Raw genomic sequence first — 16,945 nt, 5'->3', positions numbered from 1 at the left:
GCAAAGTAGGTGCTGCCTTTTAGGGCATCTGTGACCCTTTAGGGCATCTGTGAGTGTGCTGGAAACTCAGCACTGTGAGGGAACAAAATTCATCCAAACACGGACAGTAACCATGCCTCGCCTCTTCAGCAGCGTTAAAAAATCGGGTTCTAAAAGAAATTTTTTACAGAAAAGCTGGACATTAAGCCCTCAGCACCCTTCATCGAACGCTGCCCGCGGATGCCGGCGCTACGGTGTCCTTTGGGGCGCTCCCGTTTGCCGGCTCCCTCAGGGTACCGCCTGAGGGGGCGCGGCCATGGCGGCGGGGGCGGGGCCGGGCGCGGGCGCGTCAGGCGGCGCGGGGCGGGGCGGGCGCGCGGGAAGATGGCGGCGGCGGCGGGCGGAGGGTGGCCCGCGGTGTGCGGGAAGTTCCGCGCCGCCCGCACGCTCTCAGCCGTGGAGTCCCTCAAGGACCCCGAGACGGAGCCGTACCGCTCCAAGTACAGCGCCCGGGCGCTGCTGCAGGAGGTGAAGCAGCTGCTGAGCGCCGCCGAGGAGGGCGGCGAGGCGGTGTTGGCCGTGCGGCGGGCCGTGCTGGAGTACGAGCTGGGCGTCAACCACACCGACACCGAGGAGCTGTCGGCCGGTGAGGAGCACCTGCAGCGCTGCACGCAGCTCCTGGAGCCGCACCGCCTCTCCCCGGACTGCGTGTCCCTCTACATACAGGCCCAGGTGGGCAGGGGAGGCCGCAAGGGGTGTCCGTGGAGCGGGAGGCTCAGGCGGAGCAGGGCCTTGTGTCTGCGGGCTGTGCCGGATGGTCTCTGCAGTGGGCTGCGAAGAGATCCAGGGCAATCCCGTGTCCTGACAGGTGCTGCTCGTTTAACCATAATCAACACAGCAGCCCTGGCGTTCAGTTCTTGTTGGAAAGAATCATTCACAGGTGGTGGCTGTTGGAGGGGTGCTTTCCTGCTGGTGCCTCTGGGCGTGCAGAGCATCTAAAATGTGTTCTAATTGAAACTGGGTGTTGATGGAACAGCGTGCTCTTCTGGACATACTGAGGCAGAACTTGTAAAAACCGTGAAAGAATAAATTAGTAAAAGACGTCACTACATCCAGAATTTATTTGTGATTCCTTAACTCAGTGGTTGTTAAAGTGAATTTGGGAGGTGGTTTTATTGATGTGTTATCCTGAAATGATAATTTGTTTGCTTTTCAGCATTGTCTGTTATATTTTAAACTATTATATTTTATCCTAGATGGGTAAATACAGTTTTATTGCTGCTTGAAGTAATACTATTTTCTCTTTATTCAGAAGAAGAGAATACTGTTATCAGTATTAGTTTTTGCTACACGAAGATTCACACAAGGGCCTTTACTTGATCACTCCGTCATGGTAGCTGGTGTATAGTTAGGTATCTTAGGTATCTGACGCTAGACTGAAATGAAATTGAGAGTTATTGAAATTGAGCAGTTATTTAAATGTCTCTGTCAAAAATGGTTGCTCTAATTAGAAAAGGTTCCATAGTGCTTCCTCATCAAACTGTCAAGGAATTGTGGGCTGGTGTGGAAAGGTGCAAGTGAAAGGATGACTTGTCTTGCACTGGTTAAATTAGCTGAGTTGTCTGGAACAGTGAGGTTACATCTGCTCCTTGTCCTTCAGTGTGAGGGTATGGGTGCACTGCTACAAATCTGTTACCCTTTGTAAGATAAGGAGACTGCTCCAGCCAAAATAAGATAACATCTTTCCACATGTTCCTGGGGAGATGTGGCTCTTGTGGCTCAGCACCAGAGATTCCACTGCACTTCTGAATTGGTGTGCTGCAAAGCAGCTCTTCTCTCTAGACCAAAGTTTGCATGGACTTCACTGTTTCAGGGCCTTCAGGAAGCAGCAGGATAAAGTTTGTTATGCATATTAAATGTTGTGGCCCAACACTGATGGGTCTGCTGTTGCCTGGCACTGTCCTAAGGTGTGCACAGTGCTGGGAAACGAGCCCTCAGCTCTCAGTCCCAAGGGCTGTAACAGGCTTCAGTACTTAATTTAAACAATTCCTGATTTTAAAGCAACGATTATCATCAGTGGCCATACTTCTCCACCTTCTGGGATGCCTGGGGTGTGTTGCCACAGCACTAACTGCTATTTTGAAGGAGGAGGCATTCCTTTTTCCTGCTGGGCCTCTTTCTTTAGCCCCACTTCTGATTTTTGAGCTTTTGCATAAGATTTTGTATCCCAGTTTGTCTGATGGAATCTGGTCTGTTCCACTGCTTGGCCTTAGGCAAAGTGTTTCAGTTCATAAACAACATGTGATGTGCTTTCTTAGAAAAACAGTAGAATGGAATTGAAAGGGACACAGGGCTGGCATACAGCTACACGTTCTAATTATTTTGAAGGTTTTTGGGGCTTTTTTTTAGCCCTCTTGAATTTTGTAACAGCATTGCCTAGGATTTAAAGTAGCACATCAGACATAGATTATTATTAACACCTGCATTTTATTAATAAAATTAGTGGCATTTTTGTAAGAGTTGGGTTCGCAGATGCAGTGAGTTACTATGTACATTGCTTTAACTTAAATTTGAAGGCAATAATCTATAACTTTTGCATCTCAGAGGTGCTTTTCATCTCTTTCCATTGCTGAAAATATGCAAGCATTCATTCCTAGCATATTTTTTTTCCTGTTAATTTTTTCTGTGGAGTCATGTTAACAAATTTCTGATTTCTTGTCTCTTTTTATGATATTTGTATGTGATGTAAAAGCTGCATGAATTGGATGCAGAACATACTCTGTGGAAAAAGCTCATTATTTCAGCACACCGGTCCTTATCTAGCAGAGTAAACAGAGAAAGTTAGACTGTGAGGTGAATTTTTAATGTGAAATTTGCTGTGTGAGAACCCCCTCCTTTTGAGCAACCTACAATGAACTTTGTGGGCACAATTTCTGGTTTTTGAAATACTTTGTATTAGAAGACACACACACACACATATATATATGAATGAAGACTGATCAATTGTTTGGAAAAAAAAGTGTGATGTGAATGGAACATGACTATTTTTTTTACCTTTTACCTTTAGAACAATCTGGGTATCCTGTGGTCTCAAAGGGATGAAATTGAAACTGCACAAACTTACTTGGAATCTGCAGAAGCCTTGTATAATCAATACATGAAAGAGGTACTGTGTTAATATCATGGCAGGTTTTACTTTCACATGCCACTTGCAGGTTAAGTAATCTTTGAAATAAACATGCAATGGAATTTGAGTTTCTGTGCTTTATACTGGCTGCTGTGATACTTTTGGCAAGTGATACAAGTTGCACTGCAGTACAGGACAAGGCAAACTAGAGTATTACTTGAGAATTTCAAAATAGAAAATGATTTTGCTCAAAAATAATGGTCCCTTTTGAAAGCTCTTTAATAATCCAGAGTTGATGCCAGGTAGAATTTGGGTTTTGATGATGACAGTTATGAAATCTTATCTTGGAAATGCAGTAAAAGTGTCCATCGCTTTCAGTAGGAAAAGGAAACAAAACTAATATTTGGTTTTCTCTGGCTGTGCAGTGTTTTGCAGCGGCAAGTAGTTTAGTTCCACATCCAAGAGGACAATCTCACAGACAGCTAACCCTCTCATGCATATTAAACAACCTTTTGAGCTGTGGATTCTGCTGTGTATCCTACAAAGACTCCCTTGTGCTATTTTTAAGCTCTTTGCAAAGCTGTTTCTACACTGACTTGCCTCAGGGACTGTTCTGGAGTGAGCTAAAAACATTTGTGGTCTTCAAGAAGCAGTAGCTGTGTCTCAGGACAGCTGAATAGGTTGGACAGACCTTAGTTTCATGAAATTACAGGTTCGGTTCAGGTTTTATATGAAATTGGTTTAGAGTACGAATTATTCTTGCGGAGATTTTTAGAATGGGCAAGTATTTATTGGTTGGTTACTGCTGTCGTTCCACCCTTGCTGCCATGCTGGCCTACAGTGATAGAAGAGGTAATGGATCCAGAAGAAAGCCCCACTTGTGCTGAAAAGCTTGTCAGCTTATTTCCTGCTCTCTGGATCAGTTGGACTAACTAGAGATACTACACCTCTCTACAGATTCTCTCTCTAATTCCTGATGTTCAACTTTGATATTTATACCCAGCCCCAGCTATCACATGACCTCCAAAAGCTTCTGGCACTTGCTCCAGTGATTATGAAATTAAACTGGTACTATGGTATAATGGATTAAAGTGCTGCCAAGTACTTCACATTTTCACTGTAGACTTTTCTGAAACTGTTAATTTTTGTTAGTAGTGGTTACTGAATATTTCTTCTGGGGCTTTGCTGCCTGACTGGGGTTATACATATGCGACGAGCCCATGTGAGATTGCTTACCACTCCTTTTCCCCTAACGATATTTGCCACTTACAGTTCAAGGCATTATGCAGTCAAACATAACAATGCTTTAAGTCTTTTTTTTTAGAAGAAACTACAGATTTATACAGCATTTGTCTTTCAGAAATTATAAATATGTGAATATACTTTTCTTAAAATTCCCCATTTTTAGGGTATCAGGAAGCCTTCTTGTTAGGGAGTCTTTGGTAAACTGCTGATGATGGAGACATTTTGCTGAGCATGTGGATTTAGTTGTTTACTGACTGGGTCTAATTAACTTACAAATTGGATAGGGTGGTTTCCCTTGCCTAAAGCCAAAACCAACACAAGGAGCTTGGGCTAATGAAGTCTACTTAGAAAGGAGAGTTGGAGAGCTCTTTCTGAGGATAAGTAAAGACATAAGGATTGATATCAGAGAGAGATCTGTAGATACAGGAAGGAGGCGAGAGTTTTGCATACTATGTCATTTCAGTTGCTTTCTTTGCGGGAATAGCTCTAGTCTTGCCAGAATATGGTCCAAATCTTGTTAGAAGGTTTATATCTAAATAAAACAAGAGGAAGGGTTATAAATTCACATCTTAAAAATGAATGAGGTGTAAAAAAAACCCTACAAGATTAAAAGATAAAAATCTACATGCCTCTGGTAGGTTAAACACGCTTTAATTTATTTGTCACTATCTGTTTCAGGTACATTTGTTCATTTTTTAAGATGAGTAAAACACTTCTATTATAAGCAAGTAAACAAGTCCATTCAGGGATTTTTAATGAGAAGCAGTACAAACATAGTGTGTTTTCTTCCCTGGAAAGTGAGTGTATTCTCTGCCCTTGTTCCTGCCTAAGTCTGTATTAACTTATGAAAAGTATTTATTGAAACTGATGTTTATTTGTTGCCTTACCTTCTCTTGGGCTAAGAAATAAATGGGGTTAGGAAAGGGCTAGACAAGCTGCATACTAACCTGGGCTTTGTTGCTGGCAGACACATTGGACACCCTCCATCATGCACTGTGTAGTGGGAGAAAAGTTGTCTTAAAAAGATGGTTTCATATGAAGTGTTTTAGAATTGACACCTGAAGTTATTCACAATTGCAAAGGAAATGGGATAAGCACATAAAGCTCTGTCATGAGCGATGTTAATCTGTTGGGGTTGCTTGTGAGCTGTCTGATAACGTTATTGACAATTGTCTTAAGGCAGACTTGGATACAGCAATGCCAAAAGATGTATAGTTGTCCATGTAAGGATTCTGACAGAACTCGTGGTTTAAAGAACAAAAAAGTGCTTCTAATGATGTGAGCTACCACATTTAATAACTTGCATGTAGGTCATGCCTGATAGGAAGATTTAGCAGCTTCATCTTCCAAAGACAATGCATGTTGTCTCATTTGTCTGTCTGAGTAAAGGATCTCGCCAGCTCGCAGATACTTGGGAGTCCCTTCACAGCAGTTAGTCTTCACAGCAGGTCTGCTGAGCACTCTGCACTTCATGTTCTCTGCAGTACTTCCTGCAGGATGTTTTCTTGCTACTGATCGATGCAGCTGGGCAAACGAATATTTCATACTTGAAGACGTGCTTGGTATTAAATTGATGCCTTAAAACCCAGTATGTTACTGTACAAAATAAAGGTGCCCAATAGAGTCCTATAGAATCCAGGCTGAGTATCTCTGGTGCAGACAGCATGCATTGCTTTAAAGTACATAAGCAGAAGTCTCCTGCAAGCTGTGAACCTTGTCATTCCTTGTGGAATTGTGACTTTCATTCTCTAAATCTCCTGAATGTTGTGGAATTGCTCTGGAGATGTGTCACTGGGATGGGTTACGGCAGAGCTTTGTTAAATTTGGGGTTGGCAAATGGTAAATGATGTGCAGCCAGAAGAGGGAGCACTGTGCTGCAGAGTAAGAAATGTAGTTCGCTGAATGTATCGTGTACCCTTGCAGGATGGAAATCCTCCCCTGGATCCCAGTGAACATTTCATGGCAGAAGAAGAAAAACTCACAGACCAAGAAAGATCCAAAAGGTGGGTGCTAAGCAGCATAGTTACATTATTATTACATTTTTTTTTAATTATGAGGGTGTATTTAGGGAGGAAAAAAAGAAAAAAATCTTAAGAGACTTGGGTTTTTTTCCAGATTTGAAAAAGCCTACACGCATACTCTGTATTACCTGGCACAAGTCTACCAGCACCTGGACATGATTGAGAAGGCTGCTCAGTATTGCCATACTACTCTGAAAAGACAGCTTGAGTACTGTGGCTACTACCCAGTAGAATGGGCACGCAATGCTGCCACTTTGTCACAGTACTATCTCTCCAAGGTAATATACCCAATGTTTTTCTGCTGTAGTGATACCATTAATGTTATTGTCAACTAAAACAGTTGTCTTTGAGACAGGTCTCCAAGCTGAATTTAAAATGGGCACCTGTAAAACCACAAGTTGTCTTCTGACATGAAACATCTGTCAGTTTTTTCTGAAGATGACATGGTGGCTTTCCTGTGGTGTTGTGATGGCAGTGGGGAAGATGAACAGGGGTGTAAACAAGAGAAAAGCTCTATAGCTAATGAAATATTAGCAATAATGTGATGTCATGTTCATAAGTAAACTTTACATTATAATAATTTAATTTAAAATTCTTTCTTATATTGTTCTCTTACAATAAAGTTTGAAAACAAAAAGCATCTGAGAGCAAGGTATGGCTTACTGTTTTCTCTAAATTATTGTCCTTTGTACCTTAGCATATGCTCAAGAGTTGTTTGAACCTACATGAACATTAAATTGGATATGTGAGTTGGTAGCTGTTTGCTGTGTGTTGACTCTAAACAATCTACTGTTAGGACGTGCTTCAGCTTTATTTAGGAATTTCTGTATTCCAGGCTATTTAGATGATCTTTTCTGATGTTTAAAAAGATTCCTGCCCTACCTAAGCCAGTTAATGCTAATTTCAGTAGTAACTCCTAATTTCCCTATCTTTTTGATGCATTGGTAGCACTAATTATTTAACAGTGCACTGCCAAATATGGGTAAAGGAATCTAGATCTGACTCACAATGTTGACTTGTATGTCCGGCCGTTCCCACTAACACCCTGTGATAGTGTTTGCCACAAGGCATCACTTCCTTCACCTCAAGGCAGCCAGAGTAGCAGAGAGCAGAACATTCAGAATGTTCAGTGTGCATAGTTAACATTAAAGTCAAGGCTTAGTGTTGTGGCTGTGGTACAGAAAAAACAATTGGTTACAAAATACTGTATTCAGTAATAGGTGTGGAAAAATTGTATATTTTCTTCCAGTGCCCAGGGAATATGCTCCAGAGTCTCTCAGTTCTGTCATTTCCCTTGTGGTCATGCATGTTCACTCTCTGAGGTGAAGGGTTTGGCCAAGTGAGAGCAGTGCTTGGGCTGCCCACACCAGTGCTAAATGCTGCTCTGTTCCTGTTTCTCTTAGGAATGCTTTATGGAGGCTCGACACTGCCTAGCAGCAGCCAGTGTCATCTTTAGCCAAGCTGGACAGGTGCCATCTGCTGAAGATGGTAAGTTTATAAAAAAGTTTTGAATAAAATTTTTGTGAATTAAGCATCATTATGTGTTAATGTTTAAAACTGAAGTTTAAACATTAATAAATGTACAAAACTTACCCGGTGTTAATTTTCTAGAATATTTTTCAATAAAGTCAAAGGTTTCTGAAAAGCGACTGCTACTACAGCTCAAGATTGGCTATGGGTAGACCCTGTGAGAAAAACTCAAGAGCTTGTTGCTGGTGTTTCAGAAAGCATACCAGAGTAAAAGGGAAATTTAAAACAATATCCACTTCAACAGTGGCAATGTCTCTGTTCATCCATTTGGCTTTTTACATGTGCTAAAAATGCTGTTTGCCTCAGTGATCAGAGGGCAAATCAGTGATTCAGTGAACCAAACCAGATGCTTCCTGGGAATAGCTTTAAAAGAGGGAGCAAAATTGCAGCTTTTAAAACCCCAAATCCAGAAGGTACTTGTATTATCTTTTGTTGCTGGATGCTGCAGCCTCATCAATGGCTGGTTTTGGAGTTGTAGCTGCCCTCCTTGTTGTTTGGGCATTGATGCAAAGGAGCAACTTGGCGGTCCAGTGTGAATACCAGTAGAAGAAACTTTCAGAGTCTGAGTCTGAAGTTGGCTTTTTATTTCATGAACAGAAGTGCTGCCATCCTGTAGGAATGTCCTCTCCTTGTTCAGCTAACTCACTGTGTTCTGCATAGAGACTGGGAAGTGAGTTTTCACTGAAATGTGTTTGGTTTATGAAAATGTTATCTTGAGACATCAGCAGTGCTGCTATTTATGATAGTGGAGAGACTTTGGGGAGAAAAACACAGAAGTTGTAGAGCTAATAAATCTTATGTTTGTTCCAGGTAGCTTAACTAAAGGCAGTTTCCCCTATTTTGTTCCCTTTTTTTGGTAGCAAGCCTGGGGCCCATTGCAATACCAATGCCCTTATCTTCAGAAACAATTATGGGCAGGCAGCTGAATCTCAGAAAATGAATTATCCTGATTTCTTTCTCTTACTACAAAGAGACCCAGAAACCTTTTCCGGTAAAACATCTTGAAGATGAAAGGTCTTTTAAAAGATACATTATGATCTATTTATTTTCAGAATTCTTAGATGATAAATCCACGTTAGTCTATATGGGTTTCTACCAGAAATGACAGTTTACGGAACTATTACATAAACTAACGTGGAGAACATGTTTCTGTCTAACCATGAGGAAAAATTAAATACAAGTATGATATTCTTTGCATGTAACATTTGAGGGTCTTGCTGGACTTCTCTTAAAGTTTTTATGTGTTTCTGTCCATTCAGTAGATGAAACAGAGCCAGACCAACAGGACCTTCCAGAGAGGAAAGCTGAAATTGCAAGGTGTTGGATTAAGTATTGCCTGAATCTTCTGCAAAGCGCTCGAAAATTGCTTGAGGTAACAGAAAATCGGTTCTGTAGCTGTCATTGTCTAACAGCAAACTAAGTGTGCTTTGATGTTTGCAAGAGGAATCAATTTGCAGTGGGAATCAATTTGCAGTGAACAAAACAACAAATACTTGCAGTGTAGCAAGTATTTCATTGTATGCTTTTACTTAAATGCAGCACTTAAGAGTAAGCACAGATAGAAGATCAGCTCTGTAGAGTGATCAGTGCATTGCTTTTACAGCAATGTCACAAATTTTTCTCCTCTCTGCTGCATTTTCTTGCAGCTTGATTTGACAGATGCCTTCTTGTTTAACTGCTAGTAAGAACACTGTCTTAATATGCAACAGTTTTGTGTGCTGATGTTCTCATTCATTCAAGCATTTGATTAATGATTGATGATTGATTAATGATGATTAATTAACAGATGTTTAAAACAGCATTTGCTGGAACGCTTTGTGGAGCAGAGCCTTTGGGCTTAACTTTTATTCCTTTGGCTATTTTGTCACATAGGGTAGGGAGACTGAACCACCTTAATTTTGTCTCGTCAGAATTGACACTGTAATTTACATTATTCTTTTGTTAATATAAGGCCTAATATATCAATGATTTCTCTTTTGTCTTGTTGCTCACTAGTTCATATTTCAAAGGTGACTGAAAATGATTCAGTGTATCTCTTTATAAGCCAGATTTGTTTTTAATTAGCATGCTTTCTCATTTCAGGATAACATAGGAGAGCTGGATCCAGACAGGCAGTTGGAACTTAAAGCCCAAAGGAAAAAAGAAGAGGATGAAAAAGAGAAGGGCAGGAAAAAAGCTGTTCTTTTTGGGACAAGTGATATATGTGACTCTGTCTTAGCCATGGAGGAGAAAGTAAGCAGCGTATATCCTTTAGATTTTCAAGAAGCCAGAGAAATCTTCCTGGTTGGCCAGAACTATGTTCAGGAAGCAAAAGAGTTCTTTCAGGTTGATGGTTATGTTACTGACCATATTGAAATTGTTCAGGATCACAGTGCTTTGTTTAAGGTACTTGCTTTCTTTGAAGAAGACTATGAGAGGCGCTGCAAAATGCACAAGCGTAGAATAGACATGCTGGAGCCAATCTATGCAGACCTGAACCCCCAGTACTACCTGTTGATTTGTAGGCAGCTTCAGTGTGAACTAGCTGACACCTATTATGAGATGATGGATTTAAAGGTAGCTATTGGTAACAGGTTAGAGAAACTAGACTCCCACACAGTTAAAAAAATTAATTCTCTGGCTCAGTTCGCAATCAAATATTACGAACTCTTCTTGGATTCTTTGAGGAACCCTGATAAGGTGTTTCCTGAAAAGCTCGAGGAAGATGTTCTTCGCCCTGCAATGGTGGCTAAATTTCATATTGCACGACTATATGGTAAGCTTATTACTTCAGATAGCAAAAAGCAACTGGAAAATATGCAGACATCATTGGAATATTACACATTTCTGGTAGACTATTGTGACAAGTATCCAGATGCTGTCCCTGCCATTGAAACTGAACTAGAACTCAGTAAGGAGATGGTGAATCTTCTTCCAGCAAGCATGGAGAGGCTAAGAGCAAAGCTGTCTTCGTTTGTATAAATACTTGCCTTGGAGGCAAATGGGCACTATCAGAACAGTTACCTGTCCAAGCCAGTGCTGTCGCACAGCGTCTGTACTGATTGATAGAACTAAGGTGTCTGCAGGGACATCCACCTAGAGCCTGCACTAGTGTAACCTTGTGAAAAACTCAGAGCTCTCCTGGTCCATAGCTCACCCACACTAATGGTATAAACTCTAAATGTAAAGTATAAGTCCAGCTAATGCTTTGTACTGTGTGTCCTATATGTAAATATAAACCTTTTCTCCCTCACAGCTTTTTTTGGCGTATGATTCAGTTTTTAAGTGTAGTGCTGTATGAAAATAGTTTCTTTTAAGAGAATCTTCTTAAGATTTTTTTCTAATAAACCTGAGGCACATTCTTCCAACTAGAATACATTTTCTCTCTTCTAATGTTTGTCCCCAGAAAACTTTATGAATGTGAAGGGAATTTGTTTTTAGTATTTATTTTGTAAGTTGCTTGTTGTTCTTTTCCCTTGTTAATCAAAACCTAGTTGATAGAGACTCAATAAATTGACTAGCTTGGCTAAATGTTTCTTCAGAGTCCTTGGAATTCTGTTTCCTGTGTACTAAGATACAATGTATATTTCAACTTTGGCCAAAGTAGAGAGTTGAGAAAATGTTTCCATATGAGTGTCTTCAGTAAAAACACGAGCAATTGTAGTGCCAGTAGCCAGAGCAAGAAAACAGCAAACCTTCTTTGTGGTGGGAGGAGATACCCTGCTCTTAATACATGATAGAGAATTCACAGGTTACAGGTCTCATGCTCTAGTCCTCCAAACATTTGCCTAATACAGCTTAAAGCTCTGGGATGCCATGGATGGCTTCTTACTTTGTGTTGCTCAGGGAGCCCAGGTGCTGTTTTAGCAGGAGCTGCAATTGGGACCTGTCTGAAGTGGTTTTAGATGAAATACAGGCAGAGCACATTGTCCAACTTTATAGTAAGAGATGATGGCCAGAGATGCCAGGGGACATGGGGCAAGTGAAGGGACAATATGACTTTGTGCAGTAGTGCACCAGCAGTCTTATCACTGACATGGTGATAGGGTGGGAAGATGTTTACAACACTAGAGGGCATTGAAAGAGAACAGTCAAAACAACTGGATTCTTCTGGAAAATGGAGGGGGAGAAACATTACATTTGCTTAAAGGGTGTGAGGGGAAAGCATGTGCAAAGCAAGAAAGCATGTACATCTGAAATGTGTAGCAAAAATCTCTTCTGCAGAGAATTCTGCAGGCTAGACTGCTAACCACAAACAAATAGGCCAACAAATGGGTGCTGGAAATGAGCGGCAGCAAAACTCAAAACTAGGCCAGCTACTTGTGTGCCTGTAGGATCAGAGTGAGAGTGCACATGCCTGTCTGGGTTCTTTCTGTTTTACTAAATAATTGTCTAGTCAGCCTCTAGGAGTTTCATTTCTGCAGTCAGATCTTTAATTCAGATTTTCCTGTGGCCTGAAGGTAGGACAGCCCTAGTTTTTCACTGAAACATTTCTCAGCAGGCTGTATTGCACATTATTTTTGTCTGATTTCAGTTAAAGCTAGTGTGCACTTTTGCCACAAACTCAAAAGTTAGAATTTTCTACTAACTTTCAGTTTCACATTCAAGTGGAAGGTGGCAATGCATGTTTTGGGTAGTTGTTTGGGGTTTTTTTCCTTCCATGCATTTGCCTTTGATCAAGTTTTGTAGACCATGGATTGCCTGCCTCATCAAACTTAGTTTTCTTGTAATTTGGAGGCAGATAGTTTGTGGGCTATCCTAGCATAAAAAATAATCTTTTTTTTTCCCCTTCAAATACTGGTCTGAAGTAAGAATGAAGAATTATCTGCAAGTAACTGCAAAACTGAATGAAGTTCAGGGTCATGTATCCCTTTTAACTATCAGGTGTATCCCTTTTAATAATTAGATGTATCCCTTTTAACCAATTTAACCATCATGAGGTGTGCAGACACCCTGAACCCACTGGAACCACAGTGAGATCTCAGCAGACAGGTAGGAGTAGGTCCATAGTTAAGAAGGCCTGATATAAGAGGGATCAGAGCTTTTTCAGTACAATCAGTGTGATTGGCACTGTGGTTTGGAGAGCTCTCTTTTCTGAAGATACCCAGAACACTTTAGCTTTCCAGCTTTTCTTAAAATACATTTCATATAAATGTATATGGACTTACAGTAACCAATTATGCCAGTTCATCTCCTAGAGTAAATGTCCAAGGCTCCTGCCAGCTAATCATATTTTATTATGGAGACTACGTTGTGCCAGATGCTCAGCACAACGCACTATGCTGTGTTTCTTTTAAGGCATGTCTTTTTAAGCAAGCCCTTTGAATAATTCCTCTTTGTTCAATGATTTGAGAGAATGAACTTATGTAAGATTGTGTATTTAGTTAAAAAAAAAAAGTAGGCGGGGAGCTTGTTGGATTAGGCAGCAAAGCTCCCTTCAGGAATGTTGAGTTTTAACTGTAAAGTATGTGTGAGGTCACGCATTTATTTCAAAGATTAATTGAAGATTAGGTTCCTGTGAACTCTGTTTAACCTGCATTTCTATTCCTTTCTGTACAGCAAAAAAGTCTTACAACTGAAACCTCATTTTTGATGTTCTACTAGTTCTTTCCCCTTAGCCAGCATAAAGCAGCAAGATTTACGAGAAGTCCATGTTTGTGCAGAATTCCTTTCAAGTGTGGCATCTGACCTCAGAGCTATAACCTCAGAGTACTTCTTCAAATAGCGTGCAACACTCATGAGAAGTGATTTGGTTTGACTAAAACCAGTTTTGGTTTAATTGAAGTGCTCTTAATTCTCATGCTGGCTAGAGATATGGTAGGTGTTATAAAATGGAGTGATAGGGATGGTTGTGCTGTGCTTCAGTATTTTGTGAAAGAAAGAAACCAGTGCCTTGTTCTGCCTCCCTACAAGGTTGTCAGAGCAGGCTCTTTTTTTTTCTCAAGGGGCCTGGACTGGAGAAGAGCGGCAGGAGGTGATTGCTGTGTCCTCTGTTGCTCTTAAGACAGCTGAAGCACCAGGGGCAGTGGGCAGAAGTGAGCCCTCACTTCCCCTTTGCAGCAGGAAAGCAAGTCCCCTGTGTTGCAAGGGGAGATGCTGGTGCTGGTTGCTGCCTCTGTGTGGCAAAAGCTCCCCAGGCTGGTTCTCTTCGTTTGCGCCCCTGAAAGCTCCTGGGTGGGGTGTTTTGGTCCTGCCGTGGCACAGGCTCGGTGTGGATGGTTTCCTTCTCTGTGTGCTCATGGAGACATGTCAGTGTAATGGTGCAGTGCTTGCACTGGGTGCGATTACTGCTGCACTTCCATGTCCAGAATTACTGTGGGAGCCTGATTAGCCTTGACACCAGACAACGAGAAACACAACTGATCTTGTTAACGTGGCTTCACCTATCTCACTTTTGTTTGGTGTTCTCTTTTTACTCAGCACTGAGAGAGTAAAGATGACCTTTACTTGTGTGTTTCTATTAAAAGACTGAGATAGTTGGTGTTACCTAGATGTTTTCTGTGGAACTTTTTGTTATAAGATGCCCAGATGTAGTCCTGCGAAGGAGGACATAGCTGGTCTGGCAGCTCACGAGGCAGACCCTTCTGTAGTCTTGAAATTACAGAACTAAAGATTCTTACGTTAAAGCTAAGCACATAAAGTTGTGGTGAGAAGCATTTGTCAACTTTCTTTCCTCTTGTTTTGCAACATCTATGGCTATTTTAGAGCTTGCTACAAATGATTAATTTTTGGTTTGAAAAGTGCTTTTACGTACTTCTCAGGAACTCTGTCCAAAGTGCTTCCTAATGCTTTTGCAGTTTGGTGGTTTCTAGCTCTTCCTTGTCATGGGTAGGCGTAAAACCAGCCATTTTCCAATGAGAACTATTTGCCTGGCTGCCTTTTTTCCAAAACCATCGTTTGCTGTGTCTTTACAGCTGAAGAGCCAGGCAGACTGTTGGGATACTAAACACAGTACCTTTGGAAAATGTGTTGCTTCCATTCAGAACAGAAAATGTCTGTGATACTGACTGCTTGTCTAGGGAGAGGTGAAGGATAATGTGGTGCCTTAACACCAAAGGTTTTAATAATTTGTGTGTTTATAGCAATGTTTTAAATATCTAGTGCTTGAATTTTTGGCATCGGGTGTGCACAAAATACAGCAAAATCTTTTTACATGCTCATTGCTGTGAAAGAGACTTACTAGTTGGCATTGGACCAAGATGCAAGGATTTCTCTGTGTGAGCTTTTTAATGCAATTTTCTGCAGAAACAAAGAGGAATTGGATGAGTGATCAGTGAAAGACTGGAATAGGCATGTGATGAGTGAGCTGGTGTTAGTCACTGAATACTGTAAGAGGAGTACAAAGTGCTTGTGTCAGAGAGTTACCCTGAGATCCATGGGTGAAATGCATGGGGTAAACAAAAAAAAGGAATGAACAAGATGATTTTCTGCATACTTAAGTGTCTTGGAGTGGAGCAAGAGCAAGAAATTCCCAGGCAGGGTCTCAAACCACTCTGAGTGTTGGCTGTGAAGTTCCTGTTGGTTTCCTGGAGGCCATCTCTGGATAGGCAGTGGGTTCAGCTAACACCAGAGAAGTTTTCACAGCCCATGAGAGAATGCAGTCAGGTGGGCCCAGAGCCTCCTTCCACCAGAATGCCAGGACCTTTTAAATAACAGTGGTAGTGATGCCCTAGAAGTGATTTCTAGTGCAGACAAGGAGACAGAAATGGTGATACTGCATCTGATTGCCAGCAGGTGGTCTGCAGACAAGGAGGGGACCATAAAGGACAACCATAAAGAACAACATAATCCCCTGCTAGCAAAGTTTATTTTGAATTCAAATATTTGCCAGGGGCCTGTGGATGACACCTGATAAGTGTCAGATACTGCTATCCATCTTGCCTGTCCACATCTGGAACTTTTGGCGAATAGGTGTCAAATACTTTTTAATGTCTCCATGTGCTTTGCCTTAATGTTCTCTTATGGTGATGAGCTGCCATGTTACATAGGGTTCATGGAAAGACGTGTTTTGCTTCTCACTGCAAAGGCACAAGGTATTGCAAGCGCAAGGGTCTTGTGATTTCTCACCTCCCTGGTCAGCCTGTCCTGGCCTCTCTGCTGCCCTCTTTGCGGAAATATTGGATGAGGTGAATCTTGCCCCAGGCTTTGGCTTACCCTGCTGACTGACCCCATAGTCCTTGAAGTAAGAAAAGCCAAAAAAATCTTTTTTCCTAGTTAATACAAATTATGTTTTCAAAAGGGATGCGCTCATCTTGAAGGGGGGCAGAGCAGCTTTGTCGGCACTACAGTTTCTGAGCCTGAGGGACAGCAGTTTGGAGCCTGTTGCTTCATGCTGCAGCAGCACCTAGCCAGAGAGCACAGAGCAGATCCTTCAAAAGGGCTCGGAGGCCTGGGGACTGCCAGTCCTGCTTGGGAGAGGCTCCTGTGGCAGATCTGATTTTCATACTTTTCCTTGTTTTTCTCTTCTGTCACATTTCAAAACAAAACGATGCTTCTACTAAATCAAATGTGCTTAAAGCTAGCTAAGAAGTGCCCAGCTCCTTTGCTTGATAGGAAACAAAAAAAAACCACCCACCTGTTCTCTTTTAATGTAAACATAAATTCACCTCTTTCCCCAACAGCTTGGTGAAGATCACAAAATTACAACTCCAGGCTGTTTAACTGGGGCCTGAACACCAGCTCTGCTCCAGTTTACATACAGGATGAGAGAAGCAGGCCTGGTTCATGGGGACACCTCTGCAGGAGCATCCCTGCTTACTGTTCCTCTTCATCTTCCCAAATTTACTGATGTCCTTTCTCCCCACACATGCTGTGAAGTTTGTCTGTGTCACCAATGGTGCTCGTACACAGAAATAAGTTTGCATTTGTGCAGGCAATGGAGGCAAGATGAGCTGCTTGGGGTGGATCTATGGGCAAGAGCCCAAGGCTGACAAAAAGCATCTAAAAGCTGCTGAGTATCTCACTCATGTGAGGTTGTCCTGTGCTGGAGAAACCATCTGATGGAAAACTAGCTGTGTGTAATTCCTGGGTAGCTGAGCTTGAACCAGTAACATATGCAGCAATG

The 16,945-nt window shown here is 41.7% G+C and overlaps 1 protein-coding gene across 2 annotated transcripts; it reads left to right on the top strand.

Annotated features, from left to right (window-relative positions):
* Window positions 1-356: 356 nt before the first annotated feature.
* KIFBP (kinesin family binding protein) lies at window positions 357-11,412 on the top strand. Of its 2 annotated transcripts, none has more exons than XM_069018987.1 (7): window positions 357-711; window positions 3,047-3,145; window positions 6,275-6,354; window positions 6,467-6,650; window positions 7,776-7,860; window positions 9,165-9,274; window positions 9,985-11,412. In XM_069018987.1, the coding sequence occupies exons 1-7, from the start codon at window positions 364-366 to the stop codon at window positions 10,861-10,863; spliced, it is 1,785 nt and encodes a 594-aa protein (XP_068875088.1). In that variant the 5' UTR covers window positions 357-363; the 3' UTR covers window positions 10,864-11,412. The 2 variants fall into 2 exon arrangements, with proteins under 2 accessions (XP_068875088.1, XP_068875086.1); XM_069018985.1 differs by having other exon boundaries at window positions 9,162-9,274.
* Window positions 11,413-16,945: the final 5,533 nt, after the last annotated feature.

The sequence above is a fragment of the Aphelocoma coerulescens genome, chromosome 6, assembly GCF_041296385.1.
Source record: "Aphelocoma coerulescens isolate FSJ_1873_10779 chromosome 6, UR_Acoe_1.0, whole genome shotgun sequence".
In the NCBI taxonomy this organism is placed as follows: Eukaryota; Metazoa; Chordata; class Aves; order Passeriformes; family Corvidae; genus Aphelocoma; species Aphelocoma coerulescens.
Note: the sequence above shows the minus strand (reverse complement) of the source record. Positions and strands in the feature narration are given on the sequence as shown.